This window comes from Hipposideros armiger, unplaced genomic scaffold (assembly GCF_001890085.2).
Source record: "Hipposideros armiger isolate ML-2016 unplaced genomic scaffold, ASM189008v1 scaffold_258, whole genome shotgun sequence".
NCBI lineage: Eukaryota > Metazoa > Chordata > Mammalia > Chiroptera > Hipposideridae > Hipposideros > Hipposideros armiger.
Window position 1 is genome coordinate 757,803 of NW_017731608.1, and position 25,752 is coordinate 783,554.

The 25,752-nt window shown below is 55.6% G+C and overlaps 1 protein-coding gene across 8 annotated transcripts in view; it reads left to right on the forward strand.

Annotated features, from left to right (window-relative positions):
* Positions 1 to 25,752, forward strand: part of DGKZ (diacylglycerol kinase zeta) — a 41,568-nt gene that overhangs the window by 9,159 nt on the left and 6,657 nt on the right. Inside the window, exons 1-15 of one of the 8 annotated variants that reach the window (XM_019656449.1) lie at positions 14,566 to 14,668; positions 18,974 to 19,740; positions 20,061 to 20,169; positions 20,493 to 20,588; positions 20,914 to 20,991; positions 22,131 to 22,187; positions 22,603 to 22,671; positions 23,758 to 23,829; positions 23,938 to 24,054; positions 24,153 to 24,224; positions 24,510 to 24,605; positions 24,867 to 24,949; positions 25,052 to 25,112; positions 25,203 to 25,316; positions 25,396 to 25,536. In XM_019656449.1, coding sequence (XP_019511994.1) covers positions 18,992 to 19,740; positions 20,061 to 20,169; positions 20,493 to 20,588; positions 20,914 to 20,991; positions 22,131 to 22,187; positions 22,603 to 22,671; positions 23,758 to 23,829; positions 23,938 to 24,054; positions 24,153 to 24,224; positions 24,510 to 24,605; positions 24,867 to 24,949; positions 25,052 to 25,112; positions 25,203 to 25,316; positions 25,396 to 25,536 — 1,914 coding nt within the window. In that variant the 5' untranslated portion in view covers positions 14,566 to 14,668; positions 18,974 to 18,991. Of the gene's footprint in view, positions 1 to 389; positions 532 to 2,368; positions 2,828 to 14,565; positions 14,669 to 15,350; positions 19,741 to 20,060; positions 20,170 to 20,492; positions 20,589 to 20,913; positions 20,992 to 22,130; positions 22,188 to 22,602; positions 22,672 to 23,757; positions 23,830 to 23,937; positions 24,055 to 24,152; positions 24,225 to 24,509; positions 24,606 to 24,866; positions 24,950 to 25,051; positions 25,113 to 25,202; positions 25,317 to 25,395; positions 25,537 to 25,752 lie in introns of those variants that run through there. The other 7 variants (XM_019656450.1, XM_019656456.1, XM_019656455.1 and 4 more) reach the window with 7 other exon arrangements.

Here is a 25,752-nt window from a genome sequence, read left to right on the forward strand (position 1 = left end):
CCCACCCCCACACTTGTGATGAAGTGGGAGACCTCAGCTGGACTGAGAGGTGAAGATTGGAGAGGTTAAGTGGAGAGAAAGGCCAGGCTGGGGCCAAGGTTCGGAGTCCAGCCAGGGCAGGCCTGGTCGCTGCCTAGCAGCCTCTGACTCTTGGGGCTGTCTCCTGGCTGCTGGTCTGGGCTTGTTCTCACCTGCCTCTTGCTCTCCTGTGCAGCTCCTCTTCCCAACCAGCCTCCTTCCCCAGCCAGCAGAAGGCGCCTAAGAGGACTGTGGTCCTCTACTGGGGCAGTCAGCGGCCTCTTGCAGGGCCCCCCCAGTCAGGAAGTGCCAAAAGAGGAAGAGAGTCGCCGGCAGGATGAGCGTACTGGGGGCTGGTCCCAGAACCCGGTGAGGCTGCGATGAGTCCACAGCTCTGGGCCCCGCGGAGGCGGTGGGGACGGAAGGAGGGGAGCGGCCTGGGGCACTGAGGCAGATGTGGCGCTACCGCTCCTGGGACGTGCCACAGATCCCAGCCGAGAACCCCCAGACACAGTAGGTACTCAGAGTGGCCTGGGAATGGGCACCTCCAGCCCTCTGTGAGTCTTTTATTTGGGATGGGAGATTGTGGCAGAAGTGGGATTACCCACCCGTTGTCCAGCAGCTCTACAGAGGCTCAGAAAAACGCAAAGTGGTTCTTGGCACGGTGAGGGGAGCGCTGATGTTTGAATTGTTGGGGTATAGTGGGGTGGAGGGCTGAACTCACAGGAGGCTAAGAGTTGAGGGCACTAACAGCAGGGGGATCTGGGAAGAGGAGCCCCCCCACCCCCAGGAATGTGGCCTTGGATGCTATAAGGCCTTGTGCAAACTCAGTGGGAACTTCAGCTGCCTCCAGCCTCCTCCCTCATAGCTTGGTGTCAGAACCGTTGGAAAACTTCCCTAAAGGGGCCCATGCACCCCAGGAAGACAGTGTCAGGCCCACTTGGGGATTTCACTGCTTTCCTCCTGGCGATCCTGGTACCTACCGCTAGCTGGTACCTACTGCTACCTTCCCTAGTCAGACCTCCAGGTCCATAAAAAACTTGAAGGAACCTGGAAGAAGGTTCTAAGTGCTGACTATTTCTCAAAACCGCAGGCTTGCCCACAGGTCACAGCCCCTACCATTGGCTATATGTGGCTGGCTAAGGCTGGAAAATGGGCTGCCAGAGCCCCAGAGGAGAAGGTGAAAGTGAAGATAACACAGGATGTGGCTTTGCAGAGAGGAGCACTAAGAGAAACAATGGGCAGCTGATGTGGGCATCAGGGTGGTGGGGTTCAGGCTGGAGAAGACCATGCTCCCCAGCTTCCCGACCTTTCTTTGTCAGCCCTGCAGAGACTGCCCGAGCTGCTGGTTCCCAAGCATGTATGGTCACTGTACCACCACAGGCGACTGCCCTGGTTCCAATTGCTTTCCTTATCTTTAGAGGGGACAACCTCTGCTGCCCATGGAGTGTGTGTGTGTGTGTGTGTGTGTGTGTGTGTGTGTCTGTCTGTCTGTGTCTGAGAGGCCTATTTCTGGTGGGTGATGTATATGTAAGAGGGATTTGGCAACGTGTAACAATTGTCCGGGGGGTATTTGTGTATAGGAGAAAGGCATGTATGTTCTATGTGGCTGTATATGTTGGTGAATGAGTGTGCTCCGTATGTATGTATTTATGAGTGTGTAAGAGGTGTACAGGTGGTTCCTGTAGTGTAAGAGATCTGCAGGTTTTGTTGGATATTGTGTTGGGGAAATGCTATTTGTTAGGAGTGTGCAAAAGGGTTGGAAACTATGAATAGCCGTAGAAAGATGAATTTATATGAGAAACGTGTATGTTCTTTGTTGGTGTATGAGAGGGTCACTTTGGTGTGAGAGATTTTGGTCCTGGTATATATTTCTGAGTGTGAGAGGCTGGGGTGGAAATTGTTCATTTGAATAATAAATGAGCGTAGTTGTGTGAGAGGCGTCTTTGTTCTGTGTGTATGGGGAGCACTGTGTGTGACTTTTGTTCCCGTGGGTATGATTTAGGAGAGCCAAAGGGGTAAGGCCTGGTCATTGTATGAATAGCTATGAGGGAGCACTGGGTGTGCGAGAGAGGTGTCTATTCCATGTGGCTGTGGGAGGAGAAGTACTGAGAGCCGCCCTCGCGGGTATTCACTAGTGACCAGGTAGGTTGTTTGGTGGGGGGCTTAAAAGGAGGGAAATATTGTGTCTGGGTGTGCGCAGTGCGTCTGTGTCAGGCGGGAGATTCTGTAGTAGTGTCCAGGCAGACCAGCCAAGGCTTGGGGGAGGCGGGGCCTCGATTGCCCCGCCCCCTCCGTCCCGCCCCCTCAGGGAAGCCGAGGCGGGTTGCTGAGCGGCCGGCTGTCGGCAGAGGGCGCTGCGGGCCAGTGCCGCCGCACAGCCGAGGGGGCGTGCTCGGCAGCGGGCAGGCAGCAGCCCGGCCAGCTATGCGGGGTCCTGCTGCCGCGGCTGGCGGCACTTCCTGGAGCAGTGGCGGCCGCTTCCCGGGCACCTGGGCGTGGGGCGCGGGACCGCGCGGCGCGGGGCGGGCAGAACGAGCGCGCGCCATGGCCGCAGCGGGCGGCGCCGAGCCGGCGTGTTGAGCCCCGGCCGCCGGCCCGGCATGGGCGTCTCCCGCGGGCCCGCCGCCGGCCGGGGCTAGGGCCGGATGGAGCCGCGGGACGGCAGCCCCGAGGCCCGGAGCAGCGACTCCGAGTCGGCCTCCGCCTCGTCCAGCGGCTCCGAACGCGACGCAGGTCCCGAGCCGGACAAGGCTCCGCGGCGCCTCAGCAAGCGGCGCTTCCCAGGGCTTCGGCTCTTCGGGCACAGGTGAGCGGGGCGGGCACCGGGTGGATACGGCGCCTGACACGGGGAAGCATTCCTCGGCCACCTCGGTACTGATACCGAGTGGCGGTTCGCCCGGGCACCGGCGGTACGGGCTGTCTTGAGGTTGGCTCCGCGTGCGGGTCATCCCCCAGCGTCTCGGCACTGGCACCGAGTGAGGGTCGTTCCCTGGCACCGGCAGCTTAGCGCACCTCCCCTGTGGTACCGAGGCAGGGTCAGCTTTCACCTCTCCAGCAGGGAGACAGAGTCCCCTCAGCCCCCTGGCAACAGCAGGTAGGGCCCCATGACGGGTCACTCATCCCTTCTTGGCACTGACAGAACAAGATCCTCTCGCCGCCCCCCTGGACCTCGGTGGGGCCCGGTTGCCTACCACCACCGCATGGCATCTGCAGAATGGCCTCGCTGATACTGTCAGGACACATGCCTGTCCCGGAGCACTGGTCACTGATTTAATCGCTCAGCTTTTTCCGCCTCTCTGTAAGATTGGGGGTGCCTGGCCACCTGTCCTACAGTGCTCTTAATTAACAGGAAGACCCCAACCCCTTATCTCTTCTAGGCAGTAGGCGTCCCTCCCCCTACTGCCTTCCAGTCCTTCCCTTGTTGGGAAAGGGATGGTGTGGGCTGCAGTCTGGAATCCGTGCTGACTGTTCGAGCTCCATCGGCATATGCCCCCTCCCCCAGCACGCCAAATGTCACCATCTTGTGCCTGTGACAGGGCTTTGACCAGGACCCCGGTGAGGAACTGGAGGGAGGGTATGGAAAGACTTGAGTGCGGGCAGCTCATGGCATGCGTGCTGAATTGGCTGGGAGCCGCTTCCTGCCAGTGCATCCCTGGTGTAAGGTGAGGGAAGGTGGAGCCCATGAGCAGCCCCACCTGGCTCCTTGGACTTTCTCCCGACTGCCGAGGAGCCTGCAGCCAGCCAATCAGCTAAGGACCTCAGAACCAACTCAGACTGGACTCTGACCACTTGGGAGTCTGCCCAAGGCCTCCCTCTCACTTTTCTTCAGTCGTCCAGGCTTTGTGGCACTTGGTCCCTCTGAGCTTTACCTTGTCCCTTCCCGAGGTAGACTTTACCACCAATAACGTGGGCGGTTTTGTCGGTTGGCTTCCTGTAATGCTGACCTATGCCCTCTGCCTGCCTTACCCTAACCAGGGCCCTGCTCTTTGCACCTGCACGAACACAGTGCCAAGCACGCCCAGAGACCTGAGTCCTCACACTGCCAGATGGAGCTCCATAGGCTCTTGTGAGCCACGCAGGCTTCAATGTCATATAAAACAGGGCAGGGAGCAAATCTTCCAGTACCTCTGTTTTGTCACCCACAGCCCTGCAAGATGGAACAGTTTACACTCAGCGCTGCAGGATGTAGCCTCTAGTGTTCACAGGCTTCGCAGGGGGAGGATGGGGCTCTGCCAGAGGCTTCCTGTCCCTGCCCACAGGGTACCAAGTTTTGGGCCATTCCGACCTGTGGCTGTGCCTCTTCTGAAAGGCACAGGTTTGTGCCTGTAGGTATGAACCTCAGGCACATTGAGGAGGAAGAACAAGAAACAAGAGAACCAACAAGTACCTTTACGTAATTCTCTGAATGAGCAGGATACGTGTTATTTCTCCACTTTTATAGGTGAGAAAAACACAGGCTCAAAAAACATAAGTAGTTTGCCCAGAGTCACATAACAGGTAAGAGGCAGAGACAGAGTTTGAACTCAGGTCTGATGCCAAAGCCCTCATCCCTTTCTCTATTCCAGCTTCCCAAACAGAACATCACAGTGACCTGTGGAGCTTTAGGAAATACAGATTCCTAGATCTTACCCTTGGCATGTGTGACTCATCAGGCCTGGAGGTGGGGCTGGACGTTTTCTACAGCTTCCCAAATGTTTCTAATGTGCTACCAAGTTTGCGAACCACAGTATTACATCACTCTGGGGATGCTAAGTGATCCATTAGGATGCTTAATGAGAAGAAAATCAAACAGCATTTCTGAAAGCACGTAAGGAGTGTCCCTTGCATAGTAACCCTGTGCTGGGGCAGTGGGGCATTCAGAAATGAATATATTTGGAAAACCCAGGTTATAGGGGAAAAGACTTCCCCTGACAGGCCTGAGAGCTCAGAGAATCCGATGCCCATTGGGGCTGACTTCCTGCCCCTTGCTTTGATTGGAGGGAGTGGGGACAAACATTTGGAAGAGCGCACCTGCCCTGGGCACTGCCCCTTTAATGCTGTTTATTTGGTCCTGCCACCTTTACTGGTTGCCAGTCTCAGGTAAAAGCCCCCAGTGCTCCAGCCAAAACCAACCCTCCATCTTTTCCCCAGGCTCTGTGTTATTTCTTAACCTGGTTTTTGCTTCTCGTTGGGTGTCCACCCTCTGCATTTCCCCCACCCTGCTCGCCTCCCCTCCCATACATACCTCAGACCCTGGGGCTTGAGGGTCCTGATGAGTGAATCGCCAGTGGCTGGAAGTTACCTCAGGGTAACATAGGTTGATGATGGCTGCAAAAGCTGTGTTGAGAGCTCTATCACTGACTCGGTGATAGAGTTCTATAATCAATTAGCACTCTGCTGTGGGCTTGAGAGGTAGTGACAGACCCTGGGCATCATGTTTGCCTCCCTGGTCCAGTCAGGTGAAACAGCCTCTGAATGGCAGCCTCTTTTGGCATCTTCCCTTAAGAGGCTTTTTCTTAAAGCCCACATCAGCCCCCCACAACTGGCTTTACCCTCTTGGAATCAGGGGAGCAGTTTGCCTTCTCATTTTTAGCCCGGTAAGACACAAAGGTGAGTCATGATTCTCCTCAGCTCCATTCCACCTCAGCTGTCCTTGCTCGGGAACCATCGGCCCCTCCCGAACGAGGATGTGTAGGACCTGCCCTATCCCAGATCGGCTGGCTTTACCTGTGTCCTTACCGTTCAGATTTTATTGGCGTAAGGAGTGGTCAGTCAGGAGTGGAGGGATGTTGACTCTATCTCCTCCTCCTCCTCCTCCTCTTCCTCTTCCTCTTCCAGGGCCCCCCAGGAAGGAAGACTCGCTTATCCTTTGGCCGTATCCTGGCAGCCTTACCCTTGGCAGGTCACACAGCTTGTGGATTAGCTGGTTTTGCACTTCAGGGGCATCAGAAATTCCCTGGCACTTTACACATCTAGACATAAGGTGCCTCGGCCTGCAGAGCTCCTGGGAGCCTGAGGGCTGGCTCTGCCATCCCTGCCCTTCATTAGTGCTCAAAGTCATTAGTTCCCAGAGGGCAGGAAATGCACCTGTGGAACAAGTTTGAGACAATAGGTCCCTTTTAGAGGTGATACCACATGGCCCCAAGTGAGCATGGTCCCAAAGTCCAGGCTGGCAGAGGGTGCCCACTAGGCAGCCTGAGCAAAAGCAACCCAGGTTTGGGTTGGGTTTGCAATGATTGGGAGGGACTTGTTGAGGGGTGCTCAGAGACAAGAATCCCTGTCCATGGTGCCGGGATAGCTGATGCAAAAGGAGCCTCTTTGAGTGGTTTGTCTTGCTCAGGCTAAAAGTGGGAGCAGCCCAGGTGGCCAAGGATGGGCCGAGGGAGGTGGGTGCAAGACAGAGCCTCTGTGTCTGCCAGTTTCGGAAGAAAAAGACCTCAGTGGGCTAAGCTGTGCATCAGTTCACCTAACTCAGCCTGCTCCTCAAACGTCATATGCCAATGTGCAGCTGACCAAGGTCGGGTAGGGTAGGACTCTCTCAGTCTTCCCTCTGCTGCCACACACCCACCAGAGCATCTGGCTTACAGGTCCAGGAGGAGATGGGTAACTCTTGTCATATTCTCTCTGGAAAATTTCATACTACAGAAAGATCAACTTTCAGGATGCAGAGCCACTCAGAACTCTCAAGCTGGCAAAAGAGAGCACGAGAGTGGGTTCCTCCCAGGCAGGGACAGAGGAAGGACTGAGTGACCCTAGTCAGAAGAAGGCTAGGCCCTGGGCAGCTGGCGGTGGGGGAGAGAGAGAAACAAGCCTGCCCTCCTCAGCTTCCTGGAGCCCTCTCCAATTCCCCAGCCAAGCAGAGGAGGAAGTGAGTGGGCACACTAGCCCTGAGGCTTGGCCTGTGCTGGATCCTAGGAGAAGCAGAGGTTGGGTCCCCCACAAACGGGAGAGAGAGTTTCAAGGTCCAGAAGCTGATGAGGGACCTTGCCTGCAGTATCCTAGACCAACACAAGGGGGCGACAGCCACCACTGTGGGGAGGGCAGGGGAGGAGAGATTCTTCCTGCTAGTCTACTTGCACCAAAGACCTGCGGTGGGTGGACCCATAGACACCTCCTACTGCTGAGTTATTTGATACTCTGGCTGCCAGGGTGGAGCCAATCAGAATGTGGCAGAAGGCAGGCTGAGCGTGAGCTTTCACATCGCAGGTCCCAACCCCTCCTCCTCCCTGAAGATTGAGGCCCGGTGGGGTGGCCTTGACTGGGCCAAGGTCTTACGGCTAGCTAGAGGGTTATATGGGACTCCAATATGGTCCCCTAACTCCAGGGTCATGTCAGTTTGTACCACATCACAGGTGCCCCAAAGCCTTCCCTGCTTTCTGAGAAACTCTTATCTGGCAACTTTCAACCTGCCCTTCGCCTTTCCTCCTGGAGGCTGCTGCTGCCATCTGAGCAGGTCTCTAAGTCAGCATGGGGCAGCAGGTGGTGGGTGGCGGCGGGAGGTAGTGTGGGTAAGAAGGGGGAACTGCCGTACCTGCATCTAGGCTCACCAGCTCCTTGTGTTCCTGGGTGGGATTAGGAGGGTGCACTTCTGGGTGGTGTCAGGCACTCATTTCTTGCTCCCCTGGATTGCAGCTTCTGTGGATCAGCCCCACCCCCAGCACAGGGCCTGGCTGGCACTCGGTCACAGGTAGGAGCTTTGGAAGGCCATTTCAAAGCAGTGACCAAATGCCCTTGAGGAACTATCATTTTGCCATCGTTTCTTTTTGCCTCCTTCCTTGGCAGAGACACCAGAGACAAGGTTAGGTGATGGAGGGCAGGTCTGAGTGAGACCAAGGGCTCTGTGGTCCAGGGAGAGGAGGAGGAGGCTGAGATGGGCACTCCCACCCTCTCACCTACATTCCCCTGCATCCAGGTGAGTGATGTGCCAGCTCATCTTTCTCTGGCAGTTAATAGTTGCCAGAAGCTTATAAATCCATCAATTACATGTAATCACAACAACCTTGTAGTTGGTTTTATTTCCATTTCACAGATGGGAAACCAAGGCTCAGAGAGGTCAGGGGCATGACCCAGGAGCACACAGCTCTCACTGGAGCCCAAACCCAAGGATCTTTTCACAACAGCAGGCTGCCCTACTTACTAGAACTCTTTTCTTCCCCTCTTCTTTTTTAGAACAGTTTATTTATTTATTTTTTAAGCTGAGCCATCCTGCCACCTGTTGGCAGCTCAGCGGCAGCTCAGTTCAGGCCAGATTCGAACTGCTGTTGCTCAGAGCTCAAACCTTTGAGTGAGCTTTTAACCAACTGAGCCACTGGCCGGCCCTCCCCTCTTCTTTTTTCCCATCCCCAAGCTGGTGGAGCCTGAGAAGGGGTTTGCGGGCTCCGTGAGATTGAGTGAGAGATTTTTGTATCATGTAGGAGTGGAGTAAGACCCATGAAGTAACCTGCTCCTGGACCCCGAGGCAGAGCAGCCACCAGGACCCTAACTTCAGGGGGAGCAAGGCTGGGCTGGGGAGACCCTTGCGTAGGGAGACTGGGGTTGTAAAGCAGGTTGTCATGTGGCTGCCTGGCTGGATCTGGAGTGGACGGGCAAGTCTGTGACCTTTTATGCTTTCAAGTTACAGGGAGCAAAAGATTCACTGGACGTATTTAAAGGAACCCCTGCTGTCACCCTGGGGTCAGTGGGTGGCCTGTGGGCCGGGGACAGGTGCTTAGGAGGACAGCACAGCACCCTGGGCCTTGTTCAGACCCAGCACCTCATGGTGAGAGGTCCGAAGAGAGGGGGAGGGCCCCAGAAACCTCCGCCTCCACTGCCAGAGGCCTCCTCCCCCTAGCTCCTGGCAGAGCACCAAGTCAGAGCTCCCACATAGAGGCCTCTCCCCTGGCAGGGCTGAGCCCAATCACAGCACATGCCAAAATAGCTGTCTGGGAGCCTGGGCCTGCCGCCCACACCCCAGCATCTCTCAGGTTAACAGCTTGCCTGTCTCTCCGCCCCCTTCCCCAGCTTGCTGACATTTTACTGAGGCGGGGGTGGTTGTGAAAGGGGGCAAGCTGGTTCCTGCTCCCCAGCCCACACACACACACCACTGACACAACCTGCTCCCCGTTCATCCTCCTCTGGAAGGCACGCTTTAGGTGGAGACTTTACTCGGGGCCCCGCAGACGTGGGGTTCCTACCATGAGACAGAGTGAGGAACACACTTGGGGTTCCATGCCATCCATGGAAGACCCAGGGCAACCTCAGAGAACCGTTGTCCCTCTGGGAATCTTTGAAAAAAATTAAGAATATTTTTAAAAACATTAAATATTTTACAATTAGAAAAGTATATAGAATAAGGCAACACCACCACTTAGCTTGCTCACATCTTACCATTGTGGCATATTTGCTTTAGGTAGAGCTGGAGGCCCCATGTCTCCCTCCCCAGAGGAAACCACAACCCTGATTCTGGTGTTCATGCTCGCATTCCTGTTTTAAAATTTTTCCCTACATAGGTATGCGTGCATAGCAACGTATAGTACTATTTTGTTTGGTTTTTGCATTTGATTTAAATGATGTTCTGTACGTGCTCTGAGTTTAGGTTTTTTCCGTCCATGTTATTTGGGACATTTAGCCATCTTGAAACATGAGTGCTAATGAACCCGTTTTAACTGCCATATACTGTTCCTCTTTGTAACTGCACAGCAGCTTATTTTGCCCAGTATCCTGTCGATGGCCGTTTAGGTTGTTGGCAGTTTTTTTGCCCTTGCAAGCTAAATCCTTCAGAAGCCGTTCCGGTGCACAATCTCCTTGTGCATTCTCCCCACCAGTGCTTGGTTACAGACAGGCTGGTGTATCTTCAGCTTACGTATTGATAGTTGCCAAATTGCTTTGCAAAGTGGTAATCCTCATTTTTAGGCCTCTGGGGTTATTTTCTTTCTTCAAAGTTTTGGTAAACTGAGGAATTGGTTACCATGAACAAACACTTTCTCTTTCAAGCTTCCATGAGGAGAACAAGTGGGGGTTACCCCCATTTATCAGATGAGGAAATTGAGGCTCAGACAGTAAGAGAGTCTTAGCTCGAGGTCATAAAACTGATCAGAGGCAGAACCTGTCTGCACCTTTGAGTCCAAATCCTCGGAAAAGACCACTCAGAGAGATTTTAGGCACAGTTTCTGCCTCAGAGGCAGGAAAAACCCCTGTGTGCGGTGCATGGAAGCTTGGGGGCCAGGGTGGAGCCCCAGGGGCTGACAGCTGATTGTGAGGAGACCTAGGGGGTGGAGGAGGGAGCAAGGTGATCAGAAGTTTCAGAGGGCGAGTTAAATTTTGAATGAGGGATGAGGGGCACTGCTGCTCCCGGCAGATGGGGAATAGGAACCTGCTGCAGACACAGGAGAAGGCGACAAGAGGGACTGGTCACAGGAGGAGAAGGACATGGGGGGCCAACAGTGGATTGGGAGGTTCAGAGGGAGACATATCAGCGTTCCCATCTGGGATCAGTTTCAGTGCCTCTGAGACACAAGAGCTCAGCCCAAACCAGCAACTTGTCCACCCGCTGCTGGCAGGAAGGCCTCAGGAGCTGGCCAGCTGCTGGGTCACTGCGCCGGCCTGCCGGAAGCCCTTTGCTCTCAGCTTGATCCATGAGGCTGAGCCTGGACCATTCACTTTTCCCTCCATTCACTCTTCAAACTACTTCTGGCATTCCTAGCCCCTGGGGATGCAATTACGAGCAATAAATGGCCTCCAGGGGCTCACAGTCTGGTGGGGGATATAGACTTGTAAACCAGCGCTTGATGGCCCAGAATAACTAAGAGGGCCTGAGCTGGAGCGTGGGAGCAGCTAACCCTTTGGGAAAGGGGGCTGGGGAGAACTTTCCAGCAGAGCCCATGTCTGAGCCAATTCTGAAAAGATGAGAGGAAATAGATGAAGGCACATTCACTAAAGCAGAAGAGGGGAACAGGGGAAGGTGTTGCAGGTCAAGAGAGACTGCCAGGCGCCAGATGCACAGACAAAAAGAAACCCACAGGCTTTGTTTGACAGAAGCAGCTAGAGGTTGGGGGGGGGGAGCAGGTGAGAGCATGGACCTGGAGCAGACTCCTGGGTTGGAATCCCAACTCTGCCACTCACTAGCTGCATGACCACAGGCAAGTTATTTTAATATCTTTGTGCCTCAGTTTCCTCACCTGTAAAACGGGATAATACTATTTTTATGAAATTAAATGAGCTAATATCTGTAAAACTCGTAGAACAGTGTCTGGCACAGAGTCAGTTATATGTTTGTCAAATAAAATGTAAAAAGTATGAAAAGGAGATGGGAAAGGAAGCTGAGGCCTGTAGAGTGCTGGCCGCGGGTCTTTGCATTTTGCTCAGCTGACAGTAGAGAGCCAATCAAGGGTAAGTGGACGCTTTAGAAGGAATTCTCGTAGCAGTGGGAGGATGGCTTAGAGGGGAGGCTCTAAAAGGATGAGTCAGTTATTCATTCCACAAACAGTTCTCCAGGGCCTACCAGAGCCAGACCCTGAGACCCGGACTCAGGACTTGAAGGAGAGACAGGATGTTTCAGCAAGTTCAGAGCTACAGTCCTGGCCCAGACCCCAAGTGTCTAAGGCAGCCCTTCCTTTCCCCTCCTTGCCCACCACCCTCACTTCACATCGCCAGATCCTGCTGTCCAGGTTTCATAAGGAAAGCCATGGAGAGACGGAGTGGCACTGGCACCTAGCCCAGAAAGGGGCCTTGGCTGTCACTCTTCGGGTTCTTTAGAGAGAAGAGGAAGGTAGCTGTTCAAACAAAAGCTGTTGCCATCCCCGTATGCCCAACAAAGAGAAGTGGTCTGGGCCTTGTGGTCAGCCCTTGGGTGTGGTACCCAAGGTGGAGGAAGCCCTTCTCTTTCCTTATGGCTCTGGCTCCTCCACAGAATTCCCTGTTCCTTCCTCCTGAGCTGGTCGGCAGTAAACACTGACTCACTGCCAGGCACCCTGCGGGCCATGCCCAGATGCGCTGGGCCTGGCCCCTGGCCCCCCGGGAGCTTGTGGTCTGGCGGGAGGGAGGAAGGAGGCATACGGATTGGAAAGCATCCGGACTTCCATGGTCCAGTGGCAGAGGAGCCAAATGGGTGGTGTGAAGTTATCAGTGGGAGGTATGTATTCTTGGCTGGGGCAGCTGTGAGCAGGTGGGATTTTGATATGAGGTGGGGAAGGAGGCCTGTATTCTAGGCAGAAGGTAGGCCATGTGCAGGGACACAGCAGTGAGCTTGGGCACAGCAGAGAAGAGGTTAGCTTGGTTAGAATCCAGGGTTTGTGTCAAGGCATAGGAGGCCATGTTAGTGCCATACTGCAGAAGCCACATGTGCCAGGCTGGAGGATTTGGAATTCATTCTGAATCATTGGTTTCTGAAGTATGGTCCTGGCGGGGGCACGACCAGACCCTTTCAGGGGATTGGTGAGATTAAAACTATTTTCGTAATGATACTTTCAGAGCTTCCCTGGGTTTATGCCCTTTTCACCATGTTAATATTCGTACTGATGGTGCAAAAGCAATGGTGGGTAAAACTGCTGGAACCTCCCCATAGATCAAGGCAGCGGCCCCAACAAACTAGTAGCCATTGTATTCTTCATTCCATACTCACAACAACAACAACAAATGCAATAAAAAGTATTCATTTTATAAAGCCTAGATCCTTGAGTATATATCTTTTTAAATATTACATGTGATATACTTATACATAGGCACTCCAAACTATGATGGGTGTCTTGAAAAGCACTTTTGCAACTGAGTTGCAAGCTATACTAGTCCCTTTTTTTAAGGAACACCATTTTAACATGAAAGAACACCTGACAGACAAAACTCTTCTTACAGTGGGTATTTGGCAGATGTTTGTTCAAAATGAATGAAGTGAGCTTGTCACTTCAAAAACAGCAGCAGTGTTTGTTGCTAATGATAAAATTGGAGATTTTGAGGGGAAATTAGAATTTTTGAAACCTTGTATCCACTGTCTAGAAGCTGACAGCTTCCCAGGACTTAAAATGAGTTTTCTGATGAGATCAGTAGTGCTGTGAGCAAGTGTGATTTTTTTGATGCTACGTAATGCAATGTGTCAGCATTTGGAACATCTGCATAACTCAGTAAACCAATTTGATTTTCCAGTGACCTGTGCTTCATGTTACAGAATTCAAAATGCAAGATAGACCAGTGAAAAGGTCATTTACCGGCATGGTTTCAGATTCTACATAGCCACTAACCTTTAAGAAACTACTACTTGTCCTATTTTGGTGTAGGAGCAAAGAAGAACATCCATGATTGTCTGAAAAGGCTATTAAAATACTCCTTCCTTTTCTCACTACATGTCAGTGTAAGGCAGAATTTTCTTCATACTTCCACCAAAACAGCATGTCACAACAGATTGACGGCAGAGGCAGCTAGGAGAATATAGCCATCTTCTGTTAAGGCAGACATTAAAGAGATTCACAGAAATTAAACCATGCCACCCTTCTCGCTATTTTTTTTTTTTTTAGAAAATATAGTTTATTTTTCATAAAAGTATGTTATTTATATTAACATGCAATTGGCTGGTTTTTAAACTAATAAATATTTTAAACAGTTCTCAGTTTTAATTTCTAATATGGTAAATATTAATAGCTATAACCTGCATAAACAAAACCTTCTTGAGATCTTCAATAGTTTTAAGATTGTATAAAGGGATCCTGGGACCAGGAAGTTTGGGAGCTGCTATCTAGACCATAGGGAGCCAGGAGTGTAAAGAGGGATGGGGGGAGGCAGGCAGGATGGGTGTGACATGGGCCGGTGTCTCCTGGACACAAGCCAGGGCAGCTCTGACAGGCCCCCTCGGCAGGGCTGGGAGACCCAGGATCTGGGAGTCCCAACTCAGCCACTTCTGAACTGTGGGCTGTCACCAGTCTCCATGGCCTCTGCGAGCCTCTGTTGGTTTCGCTAGGACTAGAATGCTGCCTGCGCAGGGGAATTATAAGCCTCCTGTCTGATAATGTTTGTAAAAAGTGCTTTGTAAGTTGTGAAACCCTTAATAGATGTTTATTGTTGTGGTTATTTTGTCTGGAGCCAGTGGTTAGCTATTTTAGACGCTTTCCCCAGACCCCAGAAAACCTGTCTGGTGGGTGTGAGAAGGTGTTAGGTGGCCAGAAGGGGAGCAGGCCTGACCTTCACTTCTCCCTCCCCAGACCTTCTCCCCCCACACCCCCCCCCAGAGCTGAGGCAGGGGCTGCCCCATATCGGGTACCACGTGGAGGGAAGGTTAGCGGGCTATTGCTCAGCTTGACTCTGGGACTTTGGGAAGAGAAGCCAGAAGGCAAGGCTCGTGCATGTGGTATGTGCGTGTGTGCATGTGTGCGTGTATGTATGTGCGCGTTTGCCCGCCTGCCCGCCCACCAGCCCGCCTGCTTGCTGCAGGGCCTGGAGCCGCCGCTGGGAGAGGAAGTGCAGTCGGTTACCAATCAGGTTATTTTCATAACGGCTGTCTCAGGCTCGGGGGAGGAGGGTGGCGAGGGGGAGGGGGAGGGGGCAGAGGAGCAGCCACAGCAGCTCGCGCTCCAAACTAGGACTTGCTCAGCCAGAGGCCGGCAGCCTGGAGCTCGAGCCAGACCCTGGGGCTCGCCTGCCCAGGGGGACCCCAGCCCCCACCCGCTCGCCCACCTCCTGCCTGCAACCCTGCCTTCCAGATCAGGTCAAAGGGGGCTCCCCCACCCTTCCTTGCCTTCTGCTTCCTCCCTCCTGTATCGGTCTGGGTGGGCCTGGGGAGGGGTGGTTGGGCTGGGCCCAGGCACCACCATCCCTAGATTAGTCTCCTGAAGCTGATGGAAAAGGAAAGGGAAAGGGTAGTGGACTGCCTGCCCCCAGCCAGGGCAGACCCAGTGGAGGTAAACATTACTGGCCTGGTCACCTCCTTTACCATGCAGGCCCATCTGCTCCCCACTGTGCACTTTTGCTTGTTGTGTTGGGGTAGGCTCCACCTTAGTGACTAGAGACCATGGGGAAGTTGGGACCCTGCCTCACCAGCCTTCAGGCAGGCCTCCCTTCCAGCTGCCCCTGCCTGGGAGCAGAGCAGCCAGAGGTGACTTCTAAGCAGCAGCCCCCTGGGGACGGAGCTCCAGGCCCTTGCTCTGGAGCTGCTGGGAGTGGGGCCCTGACCACAGCAGACTGGTACCTCTGGCTGAATCCCACAGGGAGTCCTGTGCAAGCACCTCTGGAAGTAGATGTCCCTGGGGGCCGGCCTGGTACCAGGGGCAGAGGACATTCCTCACAGCATGAGCAGATACCCAGGTGGCTCTGGCTGCCAGGCTCTGTTCCTCATGAGGTGGGTGGTGGCCACCCTGGGTACTCCTGCTTCCCTTTCTGGGTTCCCATCCCCGCCATGGGCAGAGTCAAACCTCAGGAGGTGGCACGATCCACACGCCTGGTGTCTGCTATGGGTGTAGGCCCCGCCATGCCCTTACTTTCTGCCAGGTATCATAGCATCAGGTACTTTATACCATCATCTCATCAGAACGCCCCTTATGCCAGCCTTCTGAACTAGGTGGTATCATCCCCATGTTGCAGATGAGAACATTGCGACTCAGAATGTTAATTGATCAGCCCAGGAAAGCAATGGTAGATGCAGGATTTCAAAGCCTTTGAAGGCTTTTCTGCTTGAAACTATTATAACATAGAGTGTGAGAGAGTCTGGGCGGTGAGGTCAGAAGTCCTGTCCTTTCTAGCTGGGGCGCTCATGCTGCTCACCCCCACTGGCAGCTGCTGTAGCTCAGCTGCCCACCTCCACGCTCGCTGCTGTTCATCCAGGGTGCACTGCCAGACCCTGGCATCCTTTGTCCCCCCTAAGCCCCCAGCAGCCAGCTGGAGGTTGATGGGGCCATGAGTTCTTCCCCATCCTGTCCCCTCTGGGTGTGACGGGTGTGAGGGGCTTCCCCAGGCCTCCTCCAGTGACCTTTATGTATACTTCGTACTTTGTGGTATGTAGAAGGTGACAGAGTGTGAGGTGAGAAGAGCTGCTACTTAGAGCTGCGCTGTGGGAAAAGGCTCCAGGTCCACGCAGGGAAAAGGCTGGGACAGGCCTGAGGCCAGGCTGGGCTTCTGACCAGCCCCAAGAGAAGCCTCAGCAGAGATAGGAAGTCAGAAGTCTGGCAATTGCTGACCAGAGGACAGAGGTCTCTATGGAGACCAGAGGAACAGGAAGCACAGCCACTGGGGGGAGGGGATGTTGGAAACACAGAGGCATGTGTGCCTGGCCTGGGAGCTTCTAGTAAAAGGTCAAATCAGCCTCTGTGGACAGATAAGGAAACTGAGGCCTGTGAAAGGACAGCTTAGCACATGGTCGCACCCTGGCCTGGCCTGCTTTGCTCCCCACTTGGAGTGACTGCACCATCAGGCAGCTGAGGATACTCCTGGACAGATGTGGACTCTGGGCTGCTGGCAACACAGGGGCCAGAGCGCTGTGGGAGCACTTGTAAGCTGCCCCCATGTCGTGAGGCGGGGTGTGCAGGTGACCTCTTCCTCCTGGCCTCTCGGCAGTGTGGGTCTGGGGCAGCAGGCAGGGCCCAGCCCTCACCGCCACCCACAGAGCGCCTGCAGTACCTCCCCCACCGCTGACTGTGGCCTTTTGTTTTCTGGGTGACACTAGCATCAGGCGGTGTGTCCGGGTGACTAATCTTCTCCAGGCTGGGCAGCTGTCACAGGGCGGCCTGACCAGACGGGCAAAGAAAGCTGACACCCTGGGGGAGTGCTGGCAAGCCAGTGCCCTGGCAGCAGTGGGCAGCTAGGCCTTCAAGCTCCTCTTCCTGGGTGCAGAGCAGACCCCAAGTCAGGCAGACCAGGGTTCAGGTCCCGTTTCTGCCATTGACTGGCTGTGTGACCTTGGCTTATTACTGCGCCTCTCAAAGCCTCAGTTTCGTCAACTCTGTAATGGAGCCCTTCATTCTTTTTGCCTCACAGAGTTGTAGCGGGAATCAGAAAAGATGGTAATTGAAAGTGTTTAGCCCAGGGCCTGTCACAGAGTAGGTGTTCAGTAAGTGGAACCATTGTGGTTCTTATTATGGTCGTCTTCCCTACCCATCCCACCTTAGTCCCAGCCTCATGGTCCAAGAGGAAAGACCCCACTCCCCACCTCATCTCTGGAGTGTAGGCTTTGCCTTCAGGTAGACCTGGGTTCCAACACTGACTCTAAACGGACCAGCTGTGGACTTTGGGCAGGTTACTTCTTTGCACCTCAGTTTCCTATCAGGACCGTGGCATGAAATAGTACCCATTCTTTAGGGTTGCAGTTATTTATCAAATACTATACATGTTTGTAAAGCGCTCAGCACAGTGCCCAACACATGCGGGCACTCAGTAAATGTTAGCAGGGATGATATTGATTTTAGGAGGCAGCCAAGAGCTCTCTGCCTACAGAGCTCACCTCCTGCCCTTTTCCCAATCACCTGCAGGGGCTGGGACTGGGACAGACATAGAGCAAGAGCTGGGCAGTGTCGGACACTGCGTCCCCAGGCATGACTGCCTCCACTGCTCACTGACCACAGGAGCTCAGACACCTTGGACCCCGTCCACCTCCCCCTCAGTACCCCTGCACCCATCCAGGACTCGAGTCTGACACTGCCTGACCGGAACCCACGGAAGAGGAGCAAATCAGAGAGGTGGAGGCAGCGGGGGAGGATAGGAAGGTAGGGAGTAGGTGCTAGATGTGCAGCCAGGCCTGACTCTTCAAGCCCATCATCTCCCACTGTTTGCCCAGGGCTCCCCCCCACCACACCTCTCTGCTCCCAGGCCCTCAGCAGGCAAAAGTATTTCTCCTGTCAGCCCCAGGCTGATGGCCCACGGCCGTGACTTGAACCTCCCTGTGGCTGTCAGGGCCAGGAGACCACCTGAAGGAGGGAGGCAGGCATCCTTGGGCGTGCTAAAGCATCGCCCCCCTAAAGCATGCCAGGCTTCCTGTCCTTTTCCCACCGTTGGGGAGAGAAAAGGGTGCAGGTGATCCCAGCGGCCTGTGAAGAAGAGGTGGCAGGAGCAGGTGAGCTGGTGCAGGAAGGGGAACATGTGTTTAGGACAGGTCATGGGAGAATGGTTTGAGCAAGGATGGCCTCCAAGGGTCCTGCCTCCTGGAGGCAGCTCAGGGCAGCCTAGTATTTGGAATCGTGAGAGTTGGGGCTTCTAGCGTTGGCCCCTAGGACAAGGCACAGTTCACAGGCACCCTCAATGGCAGAGCTGGAAAGGTTTTCAGACGTCACCCAGTACTTTCACACATGGGATGGTGGCCATACTGTACCTCTTCAGAAGGGTGAGACACAGCAGCCTAGTTCCAGAAAAGTTCTTAACCTTCAACCCCTCAGAGCTACAGACACACACACACGCCAGAATCCAGGCTTTTCTCTTGGCTCAGGCCTCTTGTTGCTTCCTATACAAAGCCCCCCTGAGTGAGGACGAGTGGCTTCTCTCCCTGTGCAGCTGCCTCTCCAGTTCCGGGGGCCTCGTTTCCCCAGGGTCCTTTGATCCCTAAGGCATATGTCAGATTCTCTCCATTTCTAGGTGCCACTCTCAGCCTGACCCCGAGAATGGGGCTGAGAGAGTCAGGGGTCTTATCAAGACTGAGTTTCTTTTCAGAGAGCCTTGTTTTGTTACCATGGCTTGGTTTGTGCCATGTCCCAGGAGGGGACATCTAAACCTAAACTGCCCCATGTTGGTGGCAAAAAAAAAAAAAAGGGAAAGCCTAGCTTTCAGCCCCGCAGTCTAGGCCAACTCTGAACTGGAACCCAGGACTCAGGACTTCCAATTCCCTTTTTCTTTTCCATCAGCTTCAGGCAAGAGTCGAAGTCCTTTAGGCCAGGACTTTGTGGATTATGGTGTCTGGACAGGGGACTCCGGGATGGGTAGCTGGAAGCCCTCTCCTACTTTACTCCTGGGGCAGCCTAGCGGTATAACTGGGGAGAGCACCAATGCTTCCAGCAGTGGTAAATGTGGGCTCCCTGGTCTCTGTGCCCAACAGCCACCCGCCTGCCCCTACATGGAGACTTTTTTTAGGAGACGCTTCCAGCGGAAGGCCCCAGGTCCTGGAGAGGGGCAGTGGCGGCCCAGCGGTGTGGGGCTGCCCACGGGCAAGGCGCGGCGCCGCTCCCCTGCAGGCCAGGCCTCTTCCTTGCTAACACAGAGGCGCCGCTCCAGCGCGCAGCTCCAGGGCTGCCTCCTGGGCTGTGGGATGCGGACCCGGGGCACCAGTCGCCGCCGATCCAGCACCGCGCCCCCCGCCTGCAACCCCCGCTTCACCGTGGATGAGGTGCCCACCCCACAGCCTGCCACTGTTCTGGGCGCACCCCTGCTGTTGACCAGGCTTGTGGGCATGAATGAGGAGGAGGAGCAGGAGGAGAAGGAGGAGAAGGAGGAGGGGGTCCAAGAGGAGGATGTGACAGTTGCAGCGTTGAGTGCCACCCAGCAAGGCACCAAGAGACCAGGGCCAACCCCACACCTGGGCACCCGGCCCTTGCTGTCCGTGCCCCGTTGCCTGCGCCGAGCTTCCTCTCACCTGTTCCCTGCTGACAGGGTGTATGACCACGCCCTCTGGGGCCTGCAGGGTTACTATCGGCGCCTCAGCCAGCAGTGGCCTTCAGGCCAGCACCCTGGCCCTGGGGGCGGAAGAGCCTCAGGCACCACAGCTGGCCCCATGATGCCCGCCCGTGTGCGCCCACTCTCCCGCAGGCGCCAGGTAGCCCTACGGCGCAAGTCGGCGGGACCCCCGGCCTGGAGCGCCCTGCTTGCGTAGGTATAGCTGCGGCCGGCAGGGCGAGTGGTGTGGCCTCCGAGGGGGCTGGCCTAGAGTAAGGGCCTTGAGGCTCTGCTTGGCCTGAAGGCGCCCCACATTGGAACAGCACACCCCGAAAGGGCTGTGAGGCGGGCTGAGCCTCCTGCAGGAATCCTCTGAGTCTTGGGCTGCTGTAAGGGATCCTCTACGCTCCCGGTTGCTGCCCCTATCTTGGCCTTGGGTTGAGGTCACAGTGAGGACAGAGGTCCCAGGTGAGGGGGTAAGGAAGCGGAGCTTCCAGGTGCTCAGCTGGCCTCAGCTGTCTCCTTTCCTGCAGGAAAGCCATCACCAAGTCGGGCCTCCAGCACCTGGCACCACCCCCGCCGGCTCCCGGGGCTCCGTGCAGCGAGCCAGAGCGGCATATCCGGAGCACTGTGGACTGGAGTGTGAGTGGCTGGGTGCTGAGGGGCACATGGCCATCAGCACCTGCTGGGCTCTGGGCCACAGCAGCATTTGGGGGTGGAGGTACTGTGGGCAGATGCGAGAGGAGCCCATGGGCCTGTGGGGTCAGGGCAGACCTCCCGGGGTGGCCATGGTTGAGCCAGGTCTTCAATAGTAGGGACAATGGGGAAAACAGGAGAGAGTCAAGTAGATAGCGGTGGCTGGAACAAGTTTATCTTGGGGGAGAGAGGGTTGATGGGTCAGGGCAGGGGCTGACTGGTGAGCTGGATGGCATGTGTGCATTAAGCATGTTCATCCCACGGTCTAGGAGTCCGCGACGTATGGAGAGCATATCTGGTTCGAGACCAACGTGTCGGGGGACTTCTGCTATGTTGGGGAGCAGTACTGTGTAGCTAAGATGCTGGTGAGTGAGCGTGTGCTGCATGCCGCCCCCTGGTGGTGGATCCGGGTCTAGGAACCTGTAGGCCGACCCCTGCTGGCTGGCGGGCTGTATGTAGCCTTTCCAGGGGAAGGTGGGAATAAGGCTCTCACCTGAGCGCCCCTGCTGCTGCCCTAGGATGGGGAGAGGAATGGGAGCTGTGTCCTGATGCCAGGAGCCAATAGTGGGGGTTCCTGGTGCACAAGGAGGGCAGCTGTGCTGGGGCAGATGCAAGGATTTCTCTGCCTGCCCTGGAGCAGCATCCGGGATAGAGTTACCTGGTGCCTGAGGGGCCTTCTCTTTCCTACAGCAGAAGTCAGTGTCCCGGAGAAAGTGTGCAGCCTGCAAGATCGTGGTGCACACCCCCTGCATTGAACAGCTGGAGAAGGTGAGTGTGGCGCAGCCTTTCCTGCCCCTCCCCTTCAGGTGCTAAAGCCCTCTTAGACGTGTGTCTGCACACGCATAGTCATGTTACACAAGCATCGCCTGCCGGGATACCCCAGTGTCTGTGGGGTGAAGAGCCAAGGACCCTGGAGCCGAAATGCCTGCATTTGAATCCTGGCTCCCCCTCCCTTTAGTAGCTGCTATATCCCCACTGTCCGGAACAAGCCTGGCACAGAGTGGGGTGCCTTGACAGTTAGTCAACAGGATGAATTAGTGAATGGTCCTGTGACACCATTTTATCAGTATCTAATCTAACACTTAGAAGGGGGCACTGCCTTGCTGAACCTTCCTAACTCAGCTGTGGCCGGCTCAGTTCTGTGTAGCCCCAAAGCCAGGCTGTGTCCCCCACACACTGCTACATGGAGACCTTTCCTCGAAGTCCATTGTCCATGGTGTGTCTGGGGGCATGTTTGGGCCCCGTGCTTCCAGAGGGAGGTAGCAGCAATGCTGGGTAGGAGTGTCCAGGCAGAGGGTGGGACGTCTGCCATAGCCAGTCAGGGCTCCCCAGGTAGAAGAAACTTAGACTAGCATACAATGGCATGCACACGGCTACCTGGCGCCTGATGCGTAGAATAAGGCTTCCTATGACTTTGCTAAGACTGAAAGGGACAGTTAGGAAAAGAGAAACAAATGCAGCCCCAAGCATTGTAGACCCATCACCATCCTGTAAAGTGAAAATCAAACCAGGGTTCCACAAATTAGCTAGAGGTCTCCAGGGACCAGCCAGCATAAGTCTGCAGGCAAGGAGCGGGGTGCCTGCAGGTGCTGAGGCTGGGAGTGTTGGGGGTGGAGGAAAATATAAGAGAAGGAAACCATGGCGCCGTCCTGGTAAGGGAGATGGACAGTAAACTCCCAGTCTCTCCTCAATCCCAAAATACTGGGCAGAGAAAGGAAAGCTTTCTTCTGGCTAGTGGAGAGGAGTACAGGAGGGCTTCTGAGAGGAGGCCTATCATGTCCTAAGGCCTGTCATCTCTCCCTACCTTGTGAGGATGACTCCGAGTGACCCTTTCCTGCAGGGGTTGGCCATATGCTTGACCCCAAAGGGAGGTTCTGACATTTTGTGGTCACTGCAATCTTTCATAGATAAATTTCCGCTGTAAGCCGTCCTTCCGTGAATCAGGCTCCAGGAACGTCCGTGAGGTAAGTGCCCAAGGTAGTTTAGGGGCAAGGAGACCCCAAGTGGACCTCTCTGCAGTGTCCCCCAACTGCCACCAGAGGGCTTAGCTCCTTGTAGGCTTCTCTGGGGCCCAGGGAGGTGCAAGGGATGAGGCTCAGAAGGTCTCAAAGGGGAAGGCCTGGCTGGCCCTGCCTGCAGACGGGGTGAGGCACCCCATGCCCCCCTGTGCCTCCTAGCGCTCTCTGTTCCTCCTTGGAGACTTAGCTCTGCTCCAGGCCACAAAGACAAGTCTTCACTCCTTTGCCTCACACACAGGACCTCAGAGACCTTCCTGCAGCCCCCCACCTTCATCACTGACATATGGAGGGGTGCAGGCCACGGTCGGGGCTTGTTCCCTCCACCCCTCACTCCAATGATACTTCTCTCCTCCTCCACCAGCCAACCTTTGTGCGGCATCACTGGGTACACAGGCGACGCCAAGATGGCAAGTGTCGGCACTGTGGGAAGGTGAGTGGCCCAGGAAACCGGCCGACCGGCTTGCTGCCCACTGGACCTGAGCCCTGCGGCCCCTGAGGCCTATACTGTGTGTCCAGTGTGGCCTGACCATCACTGTGTCCCCAGAATGCCAAGTCCCAGGACTCACTCAGCCTAGCTGCAGTGCCCAGTCAGTTCCGAAACATCTCGGTCTCTGGGCTAAGCAGGACAGCACAGAGGAAGGTTTCTTCTAGTGCGGCGTGTCCTGAGTGCTTTGAGGTCATGAGCGAACCCCCTGAGAATCGTGCAGACTTGCTCAGTCATTATCTCAGCAGTCCTTGTTGAGTGCCCGTTGGGTGCCAAGCACTGAGCTGAGCAGTGGGTGCCTGCCCTCCTGGAGGAGGGTATGGCTTGAAGACAGACCACAGCAGTCTTCCCGAGTACGGGCCACAGTGGTTTTGTTCACTCATTCGTTGTTTGCTTCTTGTCTGTCTCCCTCAGTAAGCAGAGGCTCTAAAGGGTCTAGAGACCCGTGTCCCCTTTCCTCCAGTGGCTCTCAGTGCTTAGACAGTGTCTGACACGTAGGGCCTGGGCCCTCGATAAATGTTTGTGGAACGCACAAGGGAATGACCATGATGGGTGCTATAAAGAAGCACAAGGGCCGGCCGAGCGGCTCAGTTGGTTAAGAGCTCGCTCAAGAGTTTGAGCTCTGAGCAACAGCGGTTCGAGTCCAGCCCGAGCTGAGCAGCCGCTAAGCTGCCAACAGGTGGCAGGATGGCTCAGCTTAAAAAAAAAAAAAAAAGAAGCACAAAGAACTTTGAGAGAGAGACTGCAGGGGGCCTGGCTTGGCCTTGGGTCAGGAAGGAGGGGACCTGAGTCACGAGGGAGTTAGCAGTGGCCATTCTCCAGCAAGTACACACCCAGCACTTTGCAATTAACTTTAACTTCAGAGTCACAAGCCCCTGGCTAAGCCTCCCTGCTCTAGGGGCTTATTTTATAGATTTTTTTTTTTTAATGTGCCCAATTTCCCTGGGTGGAGAGAGGCTGGCAACAGAAGAGGGGCTGGGTGTACTGCTCTGGGCCTGGCCCCTGGTGCCCCAACCACCCTGTCTACCCTAGGGCTTCCAGCAGAAGTTCACCTTCCACAGCAAAGAGATTGTGGCCATCAGTTGCTCCTGGTGCAAGCAAGCAGTGAGTGGTGCTCGCCCTGCCCCCACAGGCTGTCTCCCGTGCTGCCCAGGGCTGGGGTCCCAGGGCACAGCTCGGCCCAGCTCAGCCACAACCTCCCCTCCCCTCCAGTACCACAGCAAGGTATCCTGCTTCATGCTGCAGCAGATCGAGGAACCGTGCTCCCTGGGGGTCCACGCCGCTGTGGTCATCCCGCCCACCTGGATCCTCCGTGCCCGCAGGCCCCAGGTGAGTCCTGCCTGCACCCTGACACCCCCTACCCACTTGGGGCCTGCCAGCCACCCCATCCCACCCACCTTGTCACTGACCCCCTGCTTCCCTGGCAGAACACCCTCAAGGCAAGCAAGAAGAAAAAGAGAGCATCCTTCAAGAGGAAATCCAGCAAGAAAGGGCCCGAGGTTAGACCTGGGGCCGGGTGGGCAGCTGGAGGGGACAGGAGAGAGGGGCCTGTTTCTTGGAAGAACCCCTGGGCGGCTGCTGCTGGCTCAGCCTTTGGTGGGTCACTTTGGGCTCTGGGGCCCTGAGGAAGGGTGGGAGGTCAGATTCAACTTGCCTCGCTATGGTCAGGCCCACCATAAGGTCTGACCCAGAGGTGGCACATGAGGGGCACCCAGGGGCACTGCTGAGCATGGGGTAGGGTCCTCCAGGACAGGAAGGAGCCTTAGGGATTCTGTGTCTCCTAGGAGGGCCGCTGGAGACCCTTCATCATCAGGCCCACCCCATCCCCCCTCATGAAGCCCCTGCTGGTGTTTGTGAACCCCAAGAGTGGGGGCAACCAGGTACGTGTAGCCTCCCTGCTCCACAAAGAGCCTGAGGGGAGGCCTGGGGGTCAGGCTCTCCCACCCCACCTCTGCCCCAACTATTCCCAGGTTCACTTTCAGGCTTCTGCCCCATCCCTCTTCCCCAGCAGCCTGAGAAAAATCTAACCCTGTCTCTGCCCCTTGCCCCTATTGGGCCTAGTTCCACAGCCACAGCCTTCTCCCTGTGCTTCTCCCCGCTCTGCCTGCCACCCCTGACTGCCTCTTCCCTGTCCCTCACAGGGCGCTAAAATCATCCAGTCCTTCCTCTGGTATCTCAACCCCCGACAAGTTTTTGACCTGAGCCAGGGAGGGCCCAAGGAGGCGTAAGTAGCGGCCAAGGGTCTGTGGGGAGAGTGTTGAAGCCTTGCTTGGCGCTCAGGGTCCGTCCCACATACCCTGACCTGGTTCCTATCTTCCGGCCCCAGGCTGGAGATGTACCGCAAAGTGCACAACCTGCGGATCCTGGCGTGCGGGGGTGATGGCACGGTGAGCTCTCCCACCCTCCCCAGCTGGGACCTGGGCCTGAACCTGGGCCTGGTTGGCCTGACCTGGCGTCTTCTGCCCTGCCCTGTCCAGGTCGGCTGGATCCTCTCCACCCTGGACCAACTGCGCTTAAAACCGTCGCCACCTGTTGCCATCCTGCCCCTGGGCACTGGCAACGACTTGGCCCGTACCCTCAACTGGGGCGGGGTAAGAGCCCTCCGGAGGTGGGGCCGCTGGGGTGGGCTCTGTGGCGGGGAGGGGCTCAATTCCTGCTTCCTTCCACCAGGGCTACACAGATGAGCCCGTGTCTAAGATCCTGTCCCATGTGGAGGAGGGGAACGTGGTGCAGCTAGACCGCTGGGACCTCCACGCAGAGCCCAACCCTGAGGCAGGGCCTGAGGAGCGTGACGAAGGCGCTACTGACCGGGTAGGTCAGCCAGGGCCGGGGCTGTGGGTGTCAGGGGTGCCTCCCCATACCTCAGCGTCTGGCATTCCCAGGAGACCTGGGCTGGGCCCCACTTTCACACTTGCTGATTCTGGGGTCTTGGGCGAGTCTCTTCATCTCTCCAATCTTCGGCTGCTTCATCTATACAATGGGGATAATGGTACTCACCTGACAAGATAGTAGTTATTCAGCTGCTCG